We start from the raw sequence: 26,544 nt of genomic DNA, 5'->3' as shown, positions 1-26,544 counted from the left end.
GAATGGATCTACTCAAACAAGAACAGGGGTGTTTGATACATCCTGACATCAATCATGTTTAGTTGACTACCTGGATGATAGGGTCTTAATTCTTTTAAGGTACCTGTTTTCTGAGGCTGTGCAGTGGGTACTAATGTAGGCAAGAAAGTGTGCTACTAGAAAATCGTATATTAGCAAATGCAAACTTTTTTTGTTATCAACAACATAATCAGCACCCATTCAGGGATAGTTGCTCTCTGGTTTTACTATATTTGTGAGAGTTACTATCCTATGGCCTTTCTTATTCCCCTATCATGGCTATTTTTTCTTCCTTATCAGCATGTCTGCCCATGGAACCTCCTCTTTCAATGCATTTGCTTGTCAGAATGTTCTTGAAAGGGGGTTTGCATAAGAGGCCTCCAAGTAAACCAGTAGCCCCTCCTTGGGATCTTAATTTTGTGTTAAAGAAATTAACACTTGCTTCATTTGAACCAGCTAATCTGGATGACTTGAGGTTCTTAACATGTAAAACAGTTTTATTTATTGCACTGACTTGTATAAGAAGCATATCTCAGTTGCAAGCTCTTATGGTGAGTCAAACCTAACTCATTTTCCACAAGGACAGTTTTTCTTTGAGAACTAATCCTTCTTCTATGCCTAAAGTGGTATCCAAGTTTACTTTAAGTCAAATTATCCATTTCCCCATTTTCTTTTCTGACCCTAAAAATGAGGGAGAATGGGTACTCCATTCCTTGGATGTCCACAGACAACTCAGGTACTACCTTGACAGAACTAAATCTTTCAGATAATTGGATCAGTTCATTTCTTGAGAAAGTAAGAAGAGACAACAGGTGTCAGAACAGACTATTTCCAAATGGTTGTTTAAGGCTATTATGTTTTGTTACACTCACAATGAGAAATCTATTCCATTCATAGTCAAGGACCACTCTGCAAGGTCCTTGGATTCTTCTATGGCTTTTATAAAGGATTGGATTCTAGAAGTATTCTAGAAGCTGCTACCTGGTCCTGTGTACATACTTTTATAAAGCACTGTAAGCTGGATTCCTTCTCTAGGTCTAGATCATGCTGTGCTGGGTACATTCTCCGGGGGTTCCTGGACCCTTGTCCTTCCACCTCCCAAATATAGTTAGCCAGGGTAATCTACCCATGTAACTGAAGCTACTGCAGCTGTGATCAGCATGAAGAACATAGTGCAGATGTGTAAGTTGAACTTACCATAACAATAGATGTTCATATGAGCACTGCTGCAGTAGCTGCTCCCTCCCTCCATCCCCCTTGTTTTTGGGTGTGTTGCCCTTTCAGAGCTCAGCCTCCCCTTCTCTGCTGACAGGAAGGCTCTGAAGGGCTTTGCACCCAAACTTGTCTGTTAGTCAGCTCAGCTCGAGCTGCTTAACAGTTTTTGTGCAAGGAAGGTGCCGTGAAACTTTGGAAGCTAGCCGGCTGTTATATTCTTGTCAGGATGTAACCAATATAGCTAAGGTTATTGCAGGGTGTAACCAATATAGCTAAGGTTATTGCAGGAGTGATCATTCAGACATCTACTGTTATGTTAAGTTCAGCTTATAGAACTGTACTTTGTTTCTCAACACCAGGATAACCTATATCTCTAAATGTGAACAAATATCTATTCATACCTTACTTACTCTTGTCTTCTTCACTCACTTCATTACTTGTCAACTTCTCTCCCCTGACTTTCTGTTTAAATGTACTATAAGCTTGCTTTTCTCTCACTTCATATTGCAGTTCCTGTTTGTATTATACTAACTTACCTTTAATTTTCTCTATAAACTGGCTAAAATGTCTCTTAAGTATTAAATCATTTTTATGTAACTTGTATCTATTCCAGTGTTTTTATATTATGTCTAATTAGGTATAATATTAGTATTGTTTTTAAAGATTGTAAGATTATTGTACTTAGTATGTTTTGTAATACTTTGGAACTTTCCTCCCCAGGCTTCCTCTGAAAATGGGCTGATACACAGTTGGTCTTTCCTATTAATCAAATATCTGTAAATAAATAATCACCTTTCAACAGGAAATGTTACTTATAGGTGGGGACCGGAACTTAATTTGCAACATGAGCGTGCATCTGGGGGACTTAGAAGGGCAAATATAACAAAAGAGGGTAGTTTTCTGAAGAAATGTATGAAAATATTTGGTATGGAAGACGTGAGTTCAGTAGTAGAAACAAAGAGAGAATTTACTTATCATCACCAAAGTACACAAACTGGACTAGACGAAAATATATTTTAAAGGACCATGTGCATTTAATTGAAAGCTTCAACACATATCCAGTAACTATTTCAGATCATGCATCAGTCACAACTAAAAATGCAAGATAATAAAGTACAATGAGACACTGGCACTTTCCCACCTATTTGTTAAAAGGAGAAGAATTTAAGGAATGGGTAGTGAAAATTCTTCAGGCATTATTAGGGAAGGCAGAAATTTCTTCAGAAGTTATAGCAAGTGACTGGAATAAAATGAAAGTGAAGTTTAAAGGTAGGGTAGAAGTAAATGAAAAAGAGATATGGTTTAAGAAGTAACAATAATTATTTAGACAGTCTAACAAAGGTTAAATGTTGCAGAAGTAGGGGAATCTCACAGAACAAGAAGAGATGCAAGTGCAGAGTGCTAAAGAGAAAATAATGGAATATCTGGATAATATGTATGGGTTTTCAAAGATTGCTGTTAACTGTTTTTGATAGTAATTCCAGAGCTCAAAAACCTTTAGCACAACCACTTAGGCAACAGCAAGCATGGTTGTTGGCAAGCAGAGGGAGCCTATAACAAGAAAAATAACTAGTGATCCTGTAAAAGTATTAGAAATATTTTGGAAATTTTATGAAAATTTGCATAAAGCAGAGGAATATGGAAATCAAGAAAAAGCACAAATGGAAATATTTATGGAAAGCTTAGGTATGCCAAGGTTAGAGGGAAATGAAGCTCAACAATTGACTGCTAAGATAGCAGAAGAGATAAAACAGTGATATATATCTCCAGGGAACTTTTAGGAATAGATGGTATTCCTATGGACTTTTGGAAGCTAGGAGGGAAGAATGTGATAAAGATCTGGAAAGTTTTAACAATATTTTAAAAGGAGGGAAGCACCAACATCCTGGAAGAAAGCTGTGGTTTTAATACCTAAAGACAGTAAATATCAATGAGACCCATCTTCCTGTAGGCCCATTTCAATTTTAAACCATGCTTATAAAGTGTTTATATCTATAATAACTAAAGGAATTGCAAATGTGTTGCCAAAATTGATAGACATGGATCATTGTTGCTTTTTGAGGGGGGGCAAACATTTGACAACATTAATTGAATAATGATGATCCAGAGGGAAGAACAATGGAAGAAAATATTGCTGCTGTTTAGATCTTGATGGAGAGAAAGCATTCAACAGAATAAATTTGGATTTTGAGTATGGCAATGGGAGTATTTGTTTTCCCTGATACAATAATAAGCTTAATTGGGAGGATATGTGAGGAATCAGAGACAAAAAATTAAAGTGGGAGGATTCCTATCTGATAAGTTGTGTCTGAATAAACAAACCAGGCAGGGGTGTCTTCATTTCCATTTGTTATTTGCTTTATATTTAGAGTTACTGGCAAAGAAAATTAGGGACTCAGAAATTCAAGGGTATAGTTGGTATGGTAATCAAGAAAAATTGTCATTATTTGCAGATGATGATATTTTGTACCTGATAAACAGAAAAGGTCGTCTCAGTGTTATGGAACATTCTGAGAGTTTTAAATCTTTATGGATATGGATGACAAGATACAAGTAATGAAATATTATATTCCCCTTAGTTTTATATATAGGTCAACCTGAGGAGAAGTTTTGGAAAGTAATAAAGAGATTAAGCAGAAGTCAAGTAGGATAAGATGATCCAATAGAACAAGGTGGTTTAAGATTATCTGATTTGAAGGGATATTTTAGAGCTGTACAGAGCTACACAGTCAAGGCTGTTATACATAGCACAAGTTGAAAGCTGTAATTCAGAATGAAAAGGGAGGATGACTTAGCAGGAGAGAAATTCAAGAAATAAGGAGAGGTCAGGATTTTGAATGCAGATTTTTAAATAGAGTAACAACAGCCATACAGAATATTTTATTCATAAAGTAGCAGAAGGTATTCTAATAACTAAGCCATCAAGAGAATCGTGAAAGAAGATTTTTCCAGTAGGAATGACTGCAATTATGGGTACAGAGACTAGGCAAGAGGCATCTGGAATTTACCGGAAAAAAAACTGGCAAATTGAACCAATGTATTGGAAGCAAATAACTGGAGATGGAAAGGTAGTAGAATGGGAAGTGACAAAGAAGACATTTGGACTGCAGACTAGACTGTCTTCCCCATCAGGGAATGACAGAGTATAGGCAAAGAGAAAGTGATAGGGGAATCCTAAATGAAAGACTGGGTCTGGTAGAATTTTTAGTTTAACCTCTGCCACCGTTTAATCTGCTGTTAAAAAAAGAATAATTAATAAGGCATATAATATATTGCATGATAACTGTAGAAATGAAGCAGAGGAGATTAGAAAAAATTGGGAAGAGGGATTGGATAAGCAGATCACAAGGACACATAGAGCAACGACATATGCATGGCTCCCAAATATGCAGCAAAGTATAGAAGATTTAGGATGTTTGCCTCTGTGTGTTTGCATGGATATTTTTATACCCCAAGAAGACTCAAAAGCATTTTTTTTCAAGTTGTTGTCAATTGTTGGGGTGCAATGGGGAAGAAAGAGATAAGCGGGAACATATTTTTTGGAGTGTAACGAGTTGGCAGGCTAAAAGTTCCCTACAGAGTACTCTGTCAGAAATGTTGGGTGAGCAAATCGCTGTAACTAAGGTAATATTTTGAGCTGGGATACAGGATTTGAATTGCTTAGGCATGGTAAGGCATTGTTAAGTTTAATTCTGGTGGCTGCCAAAAAAGCAGTTAGTAGAAAATGGAAATCTAAGTCTAAAGCAACTGTATTTGAAGTAAGGAATATTATAACAGAGGAAAAAAAACTAGAAGCGGAATCTTTAGAAAATGGTAGGAGAAAATTACATAGAAAAAAATGGAAATTGCAGGAACAATATACACAGAATAATGTTTTGGAGGAGGAGAGAAGCTTAAGGGAAGGCAGGAATTGAGCAATTTATGGAATGTTGGGTTGATAGTTGTATAAAAGAATATGCATCATGTATAATGTGTGTAACTGTGAATACATTAACATGATTTCTTTTCTTTTATATAAATGTAGTTTTGCCTATGTTTTCAGTTTTAATTCAGTAAAGGTGTTAAAAAATAAGGCAGTTATTTAAGTCCATTAGCTTCTGTTCATATTGTGACATCATCATAGCAGAAGATAGAATGCTGCTCAATGTAAGGCTCAGACTGGCATGGGGGATACAGTCTAAGAGTTCCATCATGTCTGTCATCATACAGTCCAGGGAGGTATGTCTCAGGTCATTTCAACTGACATGGACTATGACTGAGTCATATTGGTACTTGAGGTTTAACGACCTGTGCATGCATGATCTAGCAGATCCTGGCTCCTGATAAACAACTGACTGTGACTGTCTGTCACTCCTTACTCATCCTGGAGAGTGGACTATATGTATGTTTTGCAATGGAGTCTGCTATGACCAAGATATTGAGTTGTGTGGTTGTGTGTCTTATGGGCCTTGAAGTTGAGACTCTGTATGTGTAATTTTGGGTGTTGTTTTGCATGAGTGTTTTTGAGGTTGCATTTTGTGAGTGCCACATTTGGGAGATCTTTGTGATTTGGGAAGATTATATTTAAGAGCCTCAGTATATGTGGATCTGTGTGTTGCCCATACTCTGTCTTGTGCATGTAATGCTCGTTTCTGACAAACGTTTTGGTATAATAAGTGCTTGTGTGTGACAGCCTTGCCTGCAGTGGCATTTAAAGAACATTGAGAAGTTGCCTGAAAGTTTTATTTGAAGGTTGTCATATCTTTTATTGAATCAAGAATTAAATAGAAATGAGTTGTATATTAGACACATTTCAAGGAATGCAAGCTAAGAGATGATAAATTATAACCTAGACATATTTGAAGACAGCTTTTTACAAAATATGTACAGGATACTTGCATCAGTGTTCAGTGTTCAAAATATTCAAACTCAGCATGGTATACTAAATACATATCAACCTTTATGCCTTCAAATAGAGTGCCGCCAATTAATGTTGAGTCATATCTGGCCAGTTATTCAGACCCCTCTTAAAGTCATATAAATTACTCAACTTCTACTATGGAGTGGTGGAGCATACCACCATAGATCTCATTTGTTCTGTTTTAAACCTAGGTACCTCAATAAATAGCTGCTTATTCCTAGTTTCCTTTGTGTTCCTTAATTTCTATTTCTAAGTCTGCTGTAAGTCTATCGTTATTCACACATTTATATATCAAAATAAGATTACCTCTCCATTATATAACAACAGTGAAAGTTGCTCTAACATCTCACCTTCAGTATTCATAACCTGTACCCATAATCTCACCCAAACAAAACTACTCCCTACCAGCTCCAAACTTAAACTTTGCCACACATAACATCCCAGACCCCTCCCAAGGAGAAATCATAACTATGCTATTATTCACCTTCTTCTCTCACTAACTCAATATGGGTACATCCACCCCATCCCTGGTCTAAACTACACCTCATACCCCAATTCTAATCCAAAACACCATCAATTACAATTAATAACAGTAAATATACACAATATTTGTAATAAAATTACCGAATTTCACACCTTGCTAACTATTCACACCCCAGTCATTGTCACAGTAACTGAAACATGGCTAAAACTGCATATTTCAGACACTGAAATTCTTTCACCAGGCTGCAACATAATTCTCTCCGATAGACTCAACAGAAAGGGTGGCTGTGTTGCATTAATCTATCAAAACACCCTAAACCTCACATCCTTCCCCAAACCAGTCCCTATCTTTGGAAATTTAGAAGTTGTCCTTACATCTCTTCATATTAACAGCAACAAGAAAAAGTATTGCAATAGTTTATATCCCCCCAGGCCACAATATTCCCACTTTAGAGGAATTCCTATCCTGGATTAACCAGAATATATCAAATGAAACTATAATCCTAGGAGGCACAAATATAAATTGGCAAAATCTAACCTCCAACTCTCCAACCAGTAGTATAAACCTACATGGCTTTACTCAGCTTGTCACTGCCCATACGCACAGTCTATCCACAGGATCAGAATCTACCGTAGATTGGATATTAGTTACCCACCCTCACAATTAGTCAAACTCTGCCACCTTACCCAATATACTAAGTGACCATCTCCCAGCATTCACTCACAGGACTCACCCTCAAACACTCAAAACACACTGCTATAAAACATCCAGGAATCTCACTCACTTTGACCAAAATAAATTCATACGTATTTTAAAAGCTCATAACTGGCTCCCATTAAAAATACTCCCATTAGACGAGGCTGTTAATTACTTTAATAAGCTTTTTCTGGACACTCTTAATAGCCTACAAAAGTGAATCACGCTCCTTGGCTAACAAAACTGGCCAAACAAAGCCTTCTTCATAGAGATAAAGCATGGAAAACATGGCAAAAAGATTGAACAAAACAAAACAAAATTAACAACTCAGAAATAAAGCTTCCTCTAAGCTATCTACCTTACAAAATAATCCAAAAAGATTCTGGAAGTCATTCTCCACTCTTCTTAATCCTGGCACTTTACAAAATCCATCCTCTGCACCCGAAAACACTCCACAGCAAAGTTCCCATGACTTTAACAACCACCTCATTTCCACCATTTAAAAGCTAGTCAAAGACTCCTCAACAAGCCTAAACCCAAACTCCCAAAATATAAATAATTTCTTACAAAATGTGAACACATTACTCATTCCTGACATATCTTCTAAATGACCCACAACTCCTTCATTTATTATTCAGCTATGTCTTATATTCAAACTCTTAAACTCAATCCCTGCTCTCTGTCCGCTGATAACCTGCCCCCAGAATATTTACAACTAGCAGCAAATGCAATTGCATATCCAGTTAGCATTCTTATAAATTGCTCTCTTTTAGGTTATGTCCCACATTTATGGAAAAAATCTGTTATTACTCAACTACACAAAGGTGGAAACTCTCATGACCTCTCAAACTATCTCCATTATCCAAAATCCTTGAGAAATGTGTACAGATAATGATCTTCTGGCTCCCACCCAACCCGGTTTCTGTCCAGGGCACAGCACTATTACAGTCCTGGTCTCATTCACCGATACTGTCAACAAAGCCTTACATGCTGGCCACCCTATTTCAGTAATCTTACTGGATCTGTCTAAGGCGTTTGACACAGTATCACATAATAAACTTCTAATCCAACTAACCAAACTAGGTTGCTCCCCAGAATCCCTCAACTGGTTCTCGTCATACCTAAACAATAGGCAACAATCAATAAGATGGCATAATGTCCAATCTGATTATCTGTCAGACAGTATAGGAGTCCCACAGGGTTCCATTCTGGGACCACTACTCTTCAATATCTTCATCAATGACCCTCACAAAGCCTTCCAACTAGGTAATATTATCCAATACACCGATGATTCTACAATAATATCTACCTCAAACAGTTTTACTGACCTCCTCACAGCTATTCTCTACAAAACCACCAGTCATAGATTTCAAAATCTTTTCTGAAGACAGGACAAAAATAGGAATAGTAAGAACAACCAAACTACTAGGTATTACAATAGATGACAAACTCAACTCTGAGCCATACATTCTTAATGCAATAAAGAAAACACACTTTAAATTAGGCAAAGTTTGTCGTTACAAACTCTACCTAGACAATCACACCACAACAAACTGGCATTTCCTTATATTCAGCCTCAGCAACTTTAAACCTTCGGATCCAGGACACTGACTCCTCCCCTACCCATAATTCCCATAGCATCCTCAAATTACCACAGATCTCATTTGCCATCTGAACTGAATAGTTGCATTTGCTCTAATCTCCAGACTGGTATAATTGTTTTTGATCACTTTCCTAAATATTTACATAGTAAGCTCTATATTTGAACCCCCCCCCCCTTTTTTCTGCTTAGCGTTAGCTTTTACATTTTCAGTTCCCCTATCTTATCTTAAAAAACAGTGTACATATATATAGATACACACACACACACACACACACACACACACACACATAACGTTTTGTAGTATATTTTTGTAGGCCTTGTTAAAGTCCTTTTAAAATGTAGTAGTTTAGTGTAGTTTTAATATAGTGGTAAAGGTTTAAAGTTGCTATTTTCATATGGTTAGTAGTTGGCTGTCTGGTTTCTTCCATGTATTCTGCTCTAGGTAAAAATGGCTGACAGGTTTTAAAAAATATGCCAAATGTGGCCACAAAATTCCTCCCACAAGATCCCCCCCACTCCCTTTGTATGTAATTCCTGTGAGTGGTGCAATGGAAACGGAATGAGAAGCCTGTGTTTCCTTCAGTCACAAAGCCGTCCATAGCAGAAGGGACAAATTGATATTGAAGGGCCTTTTTCCTGCTCCATCAAGCAAGCCAGTATCTTTTCCTGCTTCTTCGGCTCCTAAGGATAAAGACAGAGAGAAAGAAGCTCCAGATGGGAATGTCTCTACTCTTGAAACTAAGACTCCTGAGAAGGGAATCAAGAGACCCAGGAAATGGTGTCTGGACCCAACAGCCTCTACAGTTCCAGCACCAAAAATCACAAAGTCTTTTGATCTGAAGCGTCAGATCTGTTCACCTTCTCTACAGCAGTTTTTTTTGTACTAAGCCTATTAACCCTTGGCTCCACTTTCTGATGCTATATCGATCCAGGGAATCCTTGGTTGCGTTTTCCAGATCTGCTCATTCATTGAGAAGCTTCACAGAAGCTGACAAAATGATAGATTTCACTGGACGCAGATACACTTGGTGTCATGTCGGCTCCATCCCACTTTGGTAGAGTCATGAACACTGCCATTGACCCCCCCCCACCTTTACGACTCCATTGTAGATCCAATTAGAACCAATGCCCTTGTATCCGAATATCAGCAGAGCACTAACATTGACCCTGATTGTGCCTTCCAATTTAGTCTTGCCTATTGTCATCCTGTCTTGTCACCGACCTTATCAGATTGAGATGAATGTTAAGAGTCAAAGCTCGGGGGGGGGCATTATTTAACTACAAAACTATTGGCGCCATCTCTTCCTCTTGGGGGCATTGTATCTCAACTGTGTGTCTCCAGTGTCAGTTTCAGTGCTGGAATAGGTCCGAGAGTCTGGATCTCTGTGGGTCCTCCCCATTAGACAGACTTCCTCTGCTCCATTTCACTTCTGTTCAATGTTTATTTAACCTTCAGAGTAAATAAGGAAACCCCTCCTCTCTGGGCCACCATGACTTTCAAGGCCTTCCAGTGAATTCCATCAAGATCATGAGAAGAGTTGCCTCCATCTTATTTCTCCCTTTCTTGTAGACAGGGACAGCCAGCTTCCAAGTGCTTCAGGGAAGTTCTCACTTTGAGATTCCAGTCTGATTCAGGCCCATCGTCAGATGTTTCCCAGTGACAGGTTCATAGAAAATAGATTTGCAAACAGAAGCATTTGGGTTCTTCCTCAGAATCCAACACAGACTACATGGATTTGGATGAAGGGTGGGGTTCCACAAGATCCCCCTTTGGAGATGACTTTGTTGAAATTCTGAAATTGGTTAAACAGTAAGGGGCTGGTCCACAGATATACCTTCCCTGGATGAATCTGCATTCCTGGAAACCATTGGAGCTGGCTGTTCTACCTCCTGGTTGGTGCCCCCCCCCCCCCCCATGCTCTCACTGATTTGTTGGCATAGTGATTTGGAAGGAGTCAGATACAGTAGAACCAATACATAAAAAAAAATCTGACAAGATTTTTGCTGCACCAAAGGCCAGAGCTCATTGGTAAAGGTTCCTTTGTAGATGCCATGGTCTTAGCATAGCCACAAATAACTTTCAGAAGAGATCTCCTCTGTCCATCACTCAAACAGGGAATCCTGGGATCTAGGCTGATTTAGAAAATTATTGTATGCTTCAGTGACTTTTTCCTTGAGGGCACTGAACTACTTTGCCCACATTACTTGATTCCAAAGAGAATTGATCAAGGAGATCAGCAATTCTCTTTCATGTAATTTGCCAGCAGATATCTAGAAGACACTAGAATCCCAGCTGTTTACCTTGTCTTTCATCTCTGACGTTTCCGTACACATGCTTTCAAATCCAGCTGACGGAGCAGCCAGGGCAGGAGCTGCAGATGATGTAGCTATACTCCACAATGCCTGCATGTGAGTGTGTGTGATTTTGTGGAAGGCTTTAATATATCCTTCATTAATTTCCCCCCTTTGATGGTGCCACCTTACTTAGTCTAAAGGTTAAATAAACACTCACCAGAAGTGAACAGGGCAGTAAAACCCTTTCTGCCATTGGAAAACCTTCTCTACTCCTCTGAGAAACTTCCCCATGGATCAGTGAGGAAGGAAGAAAATGTAGTTTTGGAAATTGCAAGGTTTTAACCAGGATGCTTCTTCAGAAACTCCTCCTCCCTGGACCTCAGAGGAGAGTGTAACTTTAATGGACTTCATCCTAGTGGCAGAGGCAGACACAAAACACTTTTCTAATAAATCCTTTCAACACTCCTGAATGGTTGCCCAATTTCCACACTCTGGAGACATTCGGGTGCATTTATCCCTCCACCCTCAAACCTGACTGCCCATCACTTTGGATTCTTGGGTGTTGAGGATAAAAAACAATTTATATCCATGCCTCAGGCAAAAAACAGGATTCCATTAGTGCCACCCCATCAGCTAGAATTCACAACAGAAGAAGTTGAAAAGCTGTTGGAAAAAAAGAGTCATCCAGCAGGTCCCACCAAACAGATATTTTACTCTGGGTTCTTTTTAGTCCCAAAGAGATAGGGGACCTAAGTCATCTAAACCAGTGCATGAAGCAAAGAAAATTGCAGATGGTCACTTTTCAGTCCATTTTACCTCTACCCAGGAAAGATGACTGGAAGTGCTCAGTAGATCTACAGGATGCATATTATCATCATGTAAGGATGCACAGGCATTTCTTGAGGTTTCTCAATTTCAGGCTGGGAGCCAGTCATTTTCAGTTTAGAGCTCTGCCCTTCAGATTCACCACAACCCTCCCCCTGGGTGTTTACCAAATTCATGGAAGCAGTAACAACTTACCTCAGACTGCAACAGTTCCAGGTGTTTCTGTACTTATATGATTGGCTCCTAACTTGTCAGACCCAGGGGTCTGTTGATTCTTCAAAGACTTCTTACTCCAGTTACTTCACATCTTGGGGATTACTGTCAATCTGCAAAAGAGCTACTTGACAGAAACTCAAGCCACAGAATTTATTGGATGCCACCTGGACATCACAATACAAATAGCCAAGCTGTCACAACACAGGATTCTCTCCATCTGAGAATCAGCTAACCAAGTACTGCCTGACCCATTACCACCAACATGGGTAATTCTAAAACGTCTAGGGCTTGTAGCATCAGCATTCGCCTTTACTCTTATGTCTAGATTTCACATGCGGGTTCTGCAGTGGAACCTCTCAGTTCACTGGTCACATATTTATCCCCCTCTCACCACCCATTCTGGCTGACTCCAGTGTACAGAACTCGCATCAAATGGTGGATCACATCCACAGACTTGTGAACAGGTCCTCCATTCTCTCCATCTCCTCCTGTAGCAGTAGTTACCATGGACACTTTCCTTTTAGGGTGGGGGTGGGGAAGGGGGCATTATAAAAGGAAGACTGTCCAAGGTACTTGGACACCACTAGAAACAAGTCTTCACATCAGTGTACTGGAAATGAGAGCAGCCGTTTTGGTGCTGCAGGCATTTCAAGACACTCTTCCACATTAGTGATTTCAATTCATTGGTCAACAAGCGGGGGGGGGGGGGGGCAGGTCTTGCCCATTATGTCAAGAAGCCATGAGGATGTGGCAATGTCTTTGTAACGATGTTCATCGTGTTTTACTGTTGCAGTCATAACTGTAGGGTTCTCCCCTGCCGGCAGGCAGCCCTCGGTCGGCCAGAATCCCAAAGTCTGGGTCCGGCATCGGCTGTTCAGCCATGCTCCCTGACGTCAGAGCGCCAGGAGTACAAAGCTGACAGCCGACGCCATCTTCTTCAGTCTTTCTTGCCGTGCAGTGATAGCAGTTCGCATTTGCCGGTCGGCGGACTCCTGACGAATTTTACTGAAATACTTCGGTCCGAAGACTTTCTTCTCCACTCAAAGCTAAGTACCCCGGTGGGGAAACTTTTTTCTTGTTCCACTCCGATGTCAGAAAAAGTTAATAATTGTATTTCATGTGGGAAGCAAATACCTCATAAGGATTTTCATTCTTACTGTATTCCTTGCTTGGGCCCTGACCACGACGTTGGTAGTTGTCGGTTTTGTGCTAGATTCAATCAACGTACAATTAAGCGAAGGTACGATTTTGCTTTTCATTACTTCGGTAGGCGCTTTAACTACAAAATGTCGTCGGATACGGTCCCGGCTACCGGAGTTCATAAATGTCGCAAGGATAAAGACAGGCCTCCAAGGTCCAAATCTGATGATAACGCACAAGCGGAGCCAGCTTCAGGTTCGGCCGTCGTCAGTGAGGGGCGCTTTTGCAGCCCTTGTCGTTGGCCATTTCAGAACCGATGGCCGAAACGGACTCTCATGAGGAGCCAACCAGGCCTTTAAATATTTCTGTTGCAGGACCTTCGGACAACGCTCCTTCGGATGGGTCCGGAGCCGCTATGCAGGTACCAGCTTCCGAAGGGGTTTTCAGGCCTACTCAGCTACTAATAAAGGCAAAGCCAAAGACAAAGGCAAAGACTCCTTCAAAATCAAAGACTTCTACACAGGCTTCTTCTGAACCGGCTCCCAAGTCACAGAAGCAGTTACTCAAGATGACGGAGGATTTGATTACTATGATTAGGGGTTCTCATCCCCCTCCAGACAAAAGGCCAAGGCAGGATATTTCTTATGATTCCTCTGATCAGGCTTCTGTTTCCTCAGTTTCTTCTTCTGATCAGGAATATTCTTTCCCTCCTTATGAGGATTCTGATGCCGAAGAATCCATTCCTTCAGCTTCTCCCCCTGAGGATTTCTCTTTTGGGGAAACTTTGCCTGAAATGAGGGAACATTTCCACTGGGAAGGACAAGAGTATTCGGAATCCAAGAAAAGGCTGACAGAATGTCTTCTTCTTCCCCAACATAGACCCCTGGCTATCCCTCCTGTTTTGGATATTGTGGATGATGCCTTTTCGGAGGCTAACTTAACCCCCTGACTCTTTTCCTCCTGCTCCTGTGAAACCTGATAGATATTACAGGGTTCCTGATTCCCATCAGTTTTTATACAAGAACCCTTCTGCTGACCCTGAAACCATTTCCCAGGGTCCTAAGGGAGCTAAGGCCGCATCTGCCAAAAATCCTACTCCTACTGAAAAGGATTCTCGATCCTTAGAAAGATGGGGCAAAAAAGTGTACACTTCTGCTACTTTGTCCATTAGGGCTTTAAACTGTCAGTTTCATATGTTTAAATACCAGCAATTTCTATTGCCTGTCGTAAAACAAAAGCTTACTTCCATTTCTTCCTGTGCAGAGGATAAGGAATTACATGATTTATTGCATGCCACTGAACAGGTTGGGAAGCATGGTTTACACTGTGGATTTGATGCCTTGGAGGCTTCTTGTAGGGCTGCGGCCTCTGGCACAGTCATTAGGAGGCATGCATGGCTAAAGGAACAAAATTTACCTGAACAGGTAAAGGCAAAATTATTGGATGCTCCTGTTCAGCCTAATGTTTTGTTTGGATCAAAAGCTGAAGAAGTGGTTAAAAAGATGGAGGATAAGGCGAAATCAATGCAAACAGTTAAAGATTTCTTACAAGTACAGCCTCCTAGATTTAGCAGGAATTGGCCTTCGAAAAATTGGTCCTTTCCCACTTCAGACAGGCCTCAGAGGGGTAGATATAGACGTTCCAGAGGGAGGCCTCAATCACAAACTGCTTATAGACCAAGACAGTGGACTGCTTCCACCCCTAGGGGAGGAGAGGACAGGTCACAATCTCAAAGGAAACAAACTCAATGACTCCCTCTGTGGGGCTACAGGAATTTCTTCCCTGGAAGCCCCTCTCGGAGGAAAACTCTCTCTTTTTTATCAAAATTGGACTCAAATAACCCAAGACAAATGGGTTTTGGATGTGGTTTTAAGAGATTATAAATTCCATTTTCATACCTTGCCAAGGCCAAGTGGATGGCCAGAACTTCCAAAACATCAATGGACGGAGGCCTTAAACCAGGTGGAAGCTCTTTTAGCTATGAATGCCATAGAACTGGTTCCTTTTTCAGAGAGGGGAAAAGGGTTTTATTCAAGGCTCTTTCTAGTCCCAAGGAAGCAAAACTCATGGAGACCCATTCTGGATCTGTCGGTCTTGAACACCTTTCTAGAGATTCCAAAATTCAAGATGCTTACTCTACAGCAGCTACTTCCAATGCTGTCCAAAAATGCATGGATGGTAACTTTGGATTTAAAGGAGGCATATTTACACATTCCCATCAGGCAGGATCGCAGAAAATACCTCAGGTTCATAGCCGGATCGAGGCACTTTCAATTCTCTGCGCTGCCCTTTGGATTATCTACTGCGCCCAGGGTCTTCACCAAATGCCTGGCTCCTGTAGTAGCTTACTGCAGACTCAAGGGAATTGAAATTTACCCTTATCTGGACGATTGTCTAATTCAGGCAGACAGCAAGGATGTCTTACTCCAGCATTTAGAATTTGTACAGAACCTCCTCAAGTTTCTGGGATTCTCTGTAAACATAAAAAAGTCCAATTTGACACCATCACAACAGATAACTTTTCTGGGTGCTCTTCTAAACACCACAGCCCAGATGGCATTTCTGACATCCGAAAAACAATTACAGCTGGCTTCAACTTTCAAAACCTTGGCAACTTTAACTCAGTTATCTGCAAGGAAATTCCTGCAGGCTTTGGGTTACATGGCCTCCTGCATCCTTCTCGTACCATATGCAAGACTACACATGAGGAAAATACAGTGGCACCTAAAAAGTGTATGGGCTCAGCATTGCCACAGTTTAGACATACTGATCTCCGTCCTTCCTTGCCTTCAAAAGGAATTTCTTTGGTGGTCCAGGGCATGTGCTGTAAACAAAGGGAAACCCTTCCGTCTGCCTCCTGCCACTCAGATTCTAACCACGGACGCCTCGGATTATGCTTGGGGAGCCCATTTTCACGGCAACTGTCTGCAGGGCTTTTGGACAAAGGATCAGAAGCACCTGCATATCAATTTGAAGGAAATGTTAGCCGTTCAGAAAGCTCTATTGGCCTTCAGGAATCTTTTACAACCAGGACAACTACTAATATGGACAGACAACACCACAGTTATGTGGTACATAAACAAGCAAGGGGGATCTCATTCCTACCCCCTTTGCAGACTAGCCATGGATCTATGGAACACAGCTCTAGCTTGCAATCTGGATCTTCAAGCTCATTTTCTACTAGGGAAACAAAACTTCCTGGCAGACAGTCTGAGCAGAAACCTTTCAGATCCACACAAGTGGATGCTGGACACCAAAATATTCTTGATGTTAACAGCAGTCTGGGGATGTCCTCACATAGACCTCTTTGCATCCCATCTCAGTCATCAACTACAGAATTTTTGCACCAGGACTTTCCACAGAGATGCTTGGAAAGTGGATGCCCTGTCATTCAGTTGGAGGAACCTCTCGGGATATGCCTTTCTGCCTCTTCCTTTTCTTCCACGGGTCTTATTGAAGATAAAACAGGACAAGCCCAAGATGATAGTCTTGCTGGCTCCAAATTGGCCTTGGCAGTTTTGGTATCCTACTCTAACAAACCTATGTCTGGAGCCCCCTTGGGTTTTACTTCAGTCTCCGAACCTTCTGTCCCAACATCAGGGTCAGGTTCTACACTCTCATGTCAGAACTCTCAGCCTGGCGGCCTGGTTAATCCAGGGCCTTTGATTTCTTCTTTCCTACCCAAGCAGGTTATGGATGTCATTTTAGAAGCCAGACGTCCTAGCACTAGAAAATCTTATGCAGGAAAATGGAAAAGATTTTGTTCCTGGATGCAGGCTCAGGATTCTGATCCTCTTCTTCCTAACATTACCTTAATTTTACTTTACTTGACAGATCTCTTACAATAAGGGTCTGTCTTTCTCTTCCATTAAGATACATGCCTCTGCAATTTCTGCTCATTATAATACAGACCCTCCCATCTTTTCCCACCAGCTCATGAGACAGTTTCTCAGAGGAGCTAAGAACTTAAGACCTCCCAGATCTCCTCCCATTCCTGCTTGGGATCTCAACTATGTTCTGGAAAAACTAACCTTGCCTCCTTTTGAGCCTGCTGCCTCTTCTGACATCAAGTTTCTATCTTGGAAAACAGCAATCTTGTTAGCCCTAACCTCTGCCAGGAGAGTTTCAGAGTTACAAGCTCTTATGGTTGTGGAACCTTATATTATTTTTCATCAAGACAGGGCATCTTTGAGGACTAATCCTACCTTCATGCCTAAGGTGGTTTCCAAAGTGGCTTTAAATCAAACTATCCATTTGCCAACCTTTTTCCCCACTCCTCAAAATAAAGGGGAAAGGATCTTACATTCCTTGGATGTACACAGACAACTACGTTTTTACCTGGACAGAACCAAGGACATCAGAAAATCAGAACAATTGTTTGTTTCTTATGCTTCAAGTTCCCAAGGTAAAGCCATTTCAAAACAGACCATTTCTAAATGGATTGCTCATGGAATCAGATTTTGTTATTCACACCATGGAAAGCAAATCCCAGGGAGTATACGGACTCATTCCACCAGAGCTGCTGCCACTTCTGCGGCCTTCCTCAGGGGAGTTCCTACCAAAGACATTTTGGAAGCTGCAACTTGGAGTTCAGTGCATACTTTTTCTAAGCACTACAATCTACCTCTCTACTCTATGTCTAGGGCAGGCTTTGCCTCTGCAGTCTTGCAGGGCCTTTTAGCCGCCCCTTCTTCTTCTTTATGACCACCTCCCTTTCTTTCAGCTTTGGGATTCTACCCTACAGTCATGACTGCAACAGTGAAACACGATGAACATAGTACAGTTGTGTACACCTACCATAAATGTAGATGTTCGAGTGTCTTCACTGTTGCAGTCTGGGTTTCCCTCCCTCCTGTCCACTCTCATTTTTACTTTTCACCATTCTTTGAGGTGTATTTGCAAAGGTTTTGGGACCTATTTCATTTTGGGACTCCTGACATCTGGGGCAAGAAAAACTGGAGAAGATGGCGTCGGCTGTCAGCTTTGTACTCCTGGCGCTCTGACGTCAGGGAGCATGGCTGAACAGCCGACGCCGGACCCAGACTTTGGGATTCTGGCCGACCGAGGGCTGCCTGCCGGCAGGGGAGAACCCTACAGTCATGACTGCAACAGTGAAGACACTCGAACATCTACATTTATGGTAGGTGTACACAACTGTACTTTCTGCTGGCAACACATATCCCAGTCACTTTCAAAGTACTAGTAGACAGATTGAGCAGGTGCATTCTTTTGCATCACAAGTGGTCTCTCAATCAGACAATGGTGATTGAAATCTTCCTTCACTAGGGCCAACCTTGTTTGCATCCTACCTGAACAAAACGAGCAGCAGGTATTTAGCCCTGATCCCTCTGCAGGGTCAGTAACCGAGGGACACAGTGATCTACAGCTGGCCTCTGGGTCTTCTTTATGCCTTCCCTCCTTTTTTCTTGCTTACAAAGTTTATTCAGAAAGCCAGAAGATGCAAGGTGAAAGTGATCCTAATTGCCCCTTATTGGCTTCGACAAGCCTGGTTCCCATATCACTAATCTCTCACCTCTTACGTCCACCCTGGACACTGGATTAATTAATTAATTAATTAATTAATTAATTAATTAATTAATTTATTTATTTATTTGTTTGCCAGGAAAGTCAGTCTGGGCCAGAACGTGCCGATTTTCAGCAGATACCCGGGGAGAAAAGCTCCATAATTACACTCTTTCAACAATCAAGTACAGGTATTTTGAATCACAAAGTATCATATTACACTACAAAACATCAAATACAGATATTTTACATTACAAAATATCATGTTACACTACAAAACATCAAGTACAGGTATTTTAAATAATAAAGTATCATGTTGCACTACAAAACATCACGTACAAATATTTTAAATCACCAAGTATCATGTTACACTACAAAGCATAAGAGTAAAAAAAGTTGTAGTGAAAAAAACATAGAACATATGTTTCATAGTAGAATGCAATGAAAAACAGCAGCATGAGTTGGAGAAAATATGTGAGGAAAAACTCAGTAGTCATAGTATTTGTTACGTAGATTAGTATGTGATAAATGAGAATTCTAATAAAATATCTAAAGAAATATTAGAGATTACATGATTAGAGACAGTGAGAGGAAATTGAACGATGTCTTAGTATGAGAGATTGTGCTGATATTATGGTTATAAGAGGATGAAGATGTAGAAAATGAGATTATAAGAAGAGTGCCGGGTAGGGTGTCTTCAGGTCGCTTAGGTGAGTAGGTAGGAAAGAGAAAAAGGTAGAGGAAAGGTCTGCAGAGATGAAGTGGATATGGTAAGGTAATAGGAAAAATTAAAGGAGTGTAGTAGGAGGCTGGAAGGGCTGATTACAGGCCGCACTTTATCTTGTATCCTTCCTGGCATCCTCTCCCAGACCTAGAGACCCTCATATTAACTGGTTGCTCCAGTTCTAGTGATGGCCAGGGACACCAGGTTTTCGGAAAATGTAGTTCATATTCATACTGCCTGACAAAAGTATAGCACCAGTATAGTATGCCAAAGCAAATGGAAAATATTTTCCTTTTGGGCTACTGAGAAAGGTTTTGATCCTTTCTCTGTGCCTCTTCCCTCCATTCTAGAATTCCTTTCCAAATGATTTCAAAAAGGTTCTAGTTTTTCTGCGATCAAAGTTCTAAATCCAGCCATGTCTAATTTTTACATAGGCCGTAACAAGTCTTCCATAACCTCTTTAAAGGTATCTAAAGCCTTTCTTAAAGGCATATTCCTTTGGCCACAAGTACAAGAACCCATTCCTCAATTTGATGTTAAAGTGATGCTTCAGTCTCTCATGCACCCTCCCTTTGAACCAGCAGCTTCTGTGGATTTAAAGTTCTTGACATGGAAAATTATCTTTTTAGAAGCAGTTACTTCTGCTAAGAGAATTTCAGACCTACAGGCTCACTAATGTAAACCACTATATTTGTTTTTTTTTCATAAAGATAGGGTCTTCATGAAGCCAAACCCTTCCTTCATTCTCAAGGTGGCATGCAAAGCCAACATAAGTCAGTCCATTTATTTACCTGTTTTCTTTCCAAAATTTTGTAACAAAGGAGAGTATACATTTTACTTACTTGATAGAATAGAAGATTTCAGAAAATTAGACAAGTTATTCATTGCGTTATCCAAGTCAAAACGGGGATGTAGCTTGTCAAAAGTCACTCTCTCAAGATGGCTATCGAGCTGTATTTCATTTGTTTATGACAAGTTGGGTTTAACCCTTTCTATAAAGCCAACAGTTGATTCGACAATGGCAGTGACAACTTCCACAGTTTTTCATTATCATTTTCCAATTGATGAAATTTGTGCAGCTGCTACTTAGTGTACGGTACATACTTTTGTGTTGCACTATAAAATGAATATACAGTCCAGAGCGTGATCCTCCTCTGCCTCTGCTGTTCTCATGAATATCCTTCCTTAATTCCACCCAGGAAATTATGTACATAGGGAATTTTGTCCCATTTGTTGAATCAGTTGAAAATGGACAACATTAGATATGAAATTTATGTACTCACCATAAAGATAGATCCGTGTTGTCCTATTTTCATCTGGTTCAACACTCCTCCCTCCTACCCCCTTTCAAAATTGTCACCTACAGTTCCTTGAAGAATGGGTAGACTCTGCAGGAGTCTTTGTTTCTAACTTCAACTGGTTGGTTCCTTCAGTATTTTTATTGGACCCTTCATTTTCCCTTTTTCCTGTTGGTTTATGTTTTATTTTACTGCAGTCTTCTTACTAGATATAGATATTGCTGTATTGAGCAAACACTCTGAAGTAATTTGAGGATGCTAGGGAATTGTGGGTAGGGGAGGAGGGAGAGGACTGGATCTGAAGATTTAAAGGTGCCAAGGCTGGATCTGAGTCCCATTTTCTGAACTAGACTGAAATAGGACAACACAGATCTATTGTTAAGGTGAGTGCTTAACTTTCTTCTAATAGTATATACAGACTATTTCTCCACCCTATTTCTATAAATAAATTGTTTTGAGCACTTTATGCTCCCAGCTTCATCCTGTGGCCTTTTTACCCAGTGCTCCATATCCACACTTGGCCTACCATCTCTCAATTTCTCCACCATTCGTTGAAGTAGATAGGACTAGTCATGTAACCAAGAGATGTCTTGTAGGTCTTGGCCATTACTATCAGTTGGAGAATTTTCACTTGGGGACTTCCCCATTACTCCTCCTTTGCAGTTGTAATCCTGTGGTTTCATCCAAAGGGTGGACATGCAGTTGGAAGTGTGTAGCATATGACCTCCACCTCCAAAAGAGGTCAGCCATGCCCACCACCCTTTTCCCATGTTTGGATGATGCCCCCAGAGTGCGACATCCCCAGTCCCCACCAGGAACTATTTTTTTAATGTGATCTGTTTTGTATAAAACCTTCAAATTCTTTAAAGTCTTTTTATTTGAATAATGTTGTAGAAGTAGACTAATGCACAATATTGAATTGTGAACCTTGCCACTGATTGGCATCAACACACTCATCCGTACTATTGATTGTGAGCTGTCCCTTATAGCACAATAGCATTTTCTAACAATCACAAGTAAGTTTGTATCAGATGTCATCCGCTTCTTCCAGTAGGATGTTATTTTAACATATAGGGATAACAGGCTTTTTATCCTCAAAATGAAAGACTTTAGTATTTTTAGCATTAAACTCCATGTTGTGTGTCCTAGACTACATGCCCAAGGCATCCAAAAGTCACTGCATAACATACAGATAATTCAGATTTGTGACTGTGGTCCCAACCTTTGTATTGTCTGCAAATTTGTTTATCCATATATTGTTTACATATGGAAAGTGAGACATAGAAAGTGTAAACAATGTAGGACCAAGCACAGAACCCTGTGCAACTCCAGTTTCTGTTTCTAGGCTTAAATACAACTTCTCTTATTCTAACTCTGTCATTTGCTTTAAAGAGTTTCTAACCCATCTGTCTATATAACCATTTGTATTTATTTAATTAATTATTTTCAGTTTACACATGGGTACAGTATCAAAGGCCTTAGCGTTGTCCGGGCTCATATCTACTAGCAAACTCATATCAGTTGCCTCCAAAACTAATTAAATTCATCAAAAAAGATTTACCTTTCGTAAAACAATGTCAGTGTACGTCTTTACACATTGTTAGAGTAGTTAACATTCTGTTACACAGTATTGTCTGAAAGTACTTTCCTGTTATACAGATCAAACTTATATTTGTCTGCCAAAGTGAAGGTGCCCTTCTTATGGGTTGGAACAATTGCAGCATCTTTCCAAATCTCAGGTACAATCCTTTTCTTAATGACTGCTGAAACAAATACAGCAAGAATGCAGTTATTTGATGTCTGATATTTGTAAGAAATAAACTATTCAATCCATCTCACTATGGCTTAATGGCCAATGTTACAGCTACTTCTGTTATATGTAGACATTCTTCTGAATTGAATATCATATCTTTCTATTTTGGTAGTCTTTATTAATAAAAATGTTACATAATTTTTCAACAAAAGTAATAGCTAGAAAAGTAGAATTAGTTATATGAACATCGTATCTTTAGAATACTGATAGCTGAATGTGTTTATATAATGTCTTTTGGTAATTAGATGTATGCTCTTCCAAATTGTTTTTATAGTCTCGTCTTTAATACTGCAGCAACTTTCTATAATAAACTCTGGCCTTAACAAATCTTGTTATTAGTCTAAATGGGACTTCTTCTAAACTCTCCATAGATTCTTCTTTTTCTTTAAACTGTTATATAACTCATTTGTCGACAATGAGCATTTAAAGCATTCATATCTTCCAGAAATACTGGGGATATATGTTGGTCTATTCATTCGTTAATAATCTGATAAAATATATTCCTATGAATTGCTGATTTGTGTTGTCTGCAATTTTCCTCTCCAAATCCCATTCCCTTTGTTGTATGTTTATAGACGTATAATCAGCCCTATAATATGCCCTTCTATAGGTATTATCAGTGACCGTTCTTGTTACGGGCTCAGTTTTTATTTCACATTCATTGATGAAATTATCTGAATTCTGCATCTCCGGAAGAACATCACATCAGTATCATCCTTTGCCCACACTTTCCAAGATATTATATTTTCTTGTTGACTCTAATAATATGCTTGTACCAACTTACCATGTCTCTGATTTTCCCTCTTACAACCTACTTCCATCATCTTACCTTGCCTGTTTTGTTTACCACTGTATCCCAGGCGTACCATAGTACTTTCCAAAATAGGTTTTCCTTTAAATACTTTCCAAGATGCACAGTATTTATTCCATTCGAGATCGACATAGGCTAAGGATGCAGTGACCCTTAATTCTTGTCTCTTCTTATTCTAGTATTGCTTCTAGTAGGCAATAACAAACACCCAATGTAATTGCTTAGTCACAGTTTGCAAATATTCACTAATAGGTTGTAACTGTGTATTTTACTCCTGGTAGTATTGGTTCTTGTCTAACCTTGTGATAGATTATTGGAAAATGTGACAATTTTGCTAGCTATTAAACCTACCTACACTAGGTAGTGCTAGATATACTAGGTACTGAAGTCTTATGAATGATAAAAAAAATTGTAGTGTAAACACTTTTTATATAGTACTCTATGTAAGCATACTATGTTGCAAATAATGAGTTCTCTGCCAGGCCCTCTACTGGAAAAAAACATATCTGTTTGTAATTATACTTTTAAGTACAGTTTTTTGTGTCTTTCGGCTTTTCCCAGTTAGGGGTCGCCACAGCGGAACTCCGGTCCGCTAATGATTGGCAGTTGATTTTTACGTACCGGCTTGCCAGGCATAAGTTTTTGAAACAATTGAAACTACATCAATGGCTAGAGTTTATGTGTGTGTGTATATATATATATATATATATATATATATATATATATATATATATATATATATATATATGGGCCTACTTCATTTGATCAAAACCCATTTTGTCGAAAACCAGTATTTAAAGCATAAAACTGGGATTTGTCCCCCTCCCCAATGTCATGCCACCCTGGAGTTGGTATATATAGTTGGTGGGGTGTGAAGCCCCCCATCTAGTTTCCTTTGAAAGAAGAAAATAAAACAAAAAGTACACATTTTAAATGAAAGGTGGGGGGGCTTCGCCCCCCACACACCCCCTAACTATATATACCAACTCCAGGGTTGCACGACATTGGGGGAGGGGGACAAATCCCAGTTTTATGCTTTGAATACTGGTTTTCAATCAAATGAAATTTCGACCAAATGGTCTGTCGATCAAATGAAGTAGACATATACATATATATATATATATATATATATATTTATATATACACACACACACACACACACATATGTATGCACTTTTATGTTTGACTCAATCTTTGTACATAATGTCTGTTATTTTTGATGTAAATATGTATGTCAACACTTTTATGTTTGACTCTGTATCTATGTTGTAAATGTGGAGCTTTTCTCCCCGGATCTATGCTGAAAAAGGACTTTGTCCAGTGGGACTTTTCTGATAAACAAATATAAAATAAATAAAAATAAATAAAATAAAATGTTCCATACTAATTTTTTATTCCCAGTATCTTTACTAATGACCGCCAATGAACTTTGCCAACATTCAAATCCTTGGCTGCAATGTCAAAACCATTCATGAATGGTCTCAGTTATCACACGTCATGTTTTTCCCCTAGTCTGTATTCATTTTTGTCTGACTTAATAACATTTTATAAAAAGTATTAGAAAACTAAGTAATTATAATTAATAAGTATAACTCACAGGAAAGCATAGCATTTTTGTGGACTTTAATAGACTGCATTTGTCTTGTATTTTAATTAACTATACTGATTTTTTTGTCGATCTAGAAGCCACCCAGTCACTGGCAAAAAATCAAAAAGGTTCTGAAGCGTTAAAGATCCCAGCTGTTTCAGCTGAACCAGGTATGTACATTTATTTTACAGAGAAGAGCTGTAGAGAAATGTCTTCTTCTTTCGGCTTTTGTTAGGGGTCGCCACAATGGATCACCTGTCTGCTCATGATTGGCAGCAGAGTTTTACAGTGTTGAGTTCCCAGCCCGATGCCCAACCTTCCACAGAAGGCACACACACACGCACACACACACACACACACACACACACACACACACACACACACACACACACACACACACACACTCATGCCTAGGGCCAATTTAGAGTGTCCAGTCCATGTACAGAATGTCTTTGGGATGTGTGAGAAAACCGGAGCAACCGGAGGAAACCCACGTGACCACAGGGAGGACATGCAAACTCCGCACAGAAGGCACCCCAGCCAGGAATTGAACCAGAGAACCTCTTGCTTTGAGGCGGCAATGCTGACTGCTGCACCACCATGGATGCCCAAGAGCTGTAGAGAAATGTAAACTCTAGAAAACAACATTCATTAAAAATGTATTACAGATAATCCTGACTAAGGTAATGTTTTGTGTGAACATTCTGTTCTCTTTTAATTTGCAGTTTGTCATCATGGCTTAATTATCATCTAAGAAACACATAACACAGTAATTTTCATAAAAGTATTAGAAGCAGTAATGCATTTACATGCAACTGTGTGCTGCAATGTATTGATAAACAGGAAATTGGTATCATCATCTGTCCTCTTTTTCCCATTTTTCTGCATGGAGTCTGGGTGTCAAATCAACTGTCATCATCTCTTCTAAGTCAGTGCAACTCTTCTGTCTTTTTCGATGTTCATGTCTGTCATAGGTCGTCCTTCATTCTTTCATTCAGTACATCATCTCTTGGAAGACACTGTTGTTTGTGATTGCCTTCTTCCTGTCTCTCCTAAATCATATTCACTAAATCGTCTTCTCCTTTCCTGTACTTCTGAAAGCACCAGTATAATCTGTTGTTCTTGACATTCTCTGCAACTAAGGCTACTTTGGCTTCTGGTCTGATGTCCTCATTTCTTCATCTGTTTCAAGGTGTGAATTCTGCTGCCCATCTCATCTCCATCACATCAGGATTTTTCAGTTGCTGTTCTTTCACTGGCCAGGTTGATGCGCATTACAGAAGCACTGATAGTAAGACTGTCTTGTACACCTTACTTCTCACATCTTTGGCACACACTTCACCTTGAACCTCTGTGCTAGTTAGGTGCAGCTCCTCTGATAATAGCCTCGACTCC

At 39.8% G+C, this 26,544-nt stretch overlaps 1 protein-coding gene across 1 annotated transcript in view; it reads left to right on the top strand.

Annotated features, from left to right (window-relative positions):
- Positions 1–26,544, top strand: part of CPAMD8 (C3 and PZP like alpha-2-macroglobulin domain containing 8) — a 7,231,600-nt gene that overhangs the window by 6,985,444 nt on the left and 219,612 nt on the right. The window contains exon 38 of the mRNA XM_044054766.1: positions 25,245–25,319. Coding sequence (XP_043910701.1) covers positions 25,245–25,319 — 75 coding nt within the window. The remainder of the gene's footprint in view (positions 1–25,244; positions 25,320–26,544) is intronic.

Source organism: Protopterus annectens, chromosome 13.part0 (genome assembly GCF_019279795.1).
Source record: "Protopterus annectens isolate FY-2018-M chromosome 13.part0, PAN1.0, whole genome shotgun sequence".
Classification (NCBI taxonomy): domain Eukaryota; kingdom Metazoa; phylum Chordata; order Ceratodontiformes; family Protopteridae; genus Protopterus; species Protopterus annectens.
Note: the sequence above shows the minus strand (reverse complement) of the source record. Positions and strands in the feature narration are given on the sequence as shown.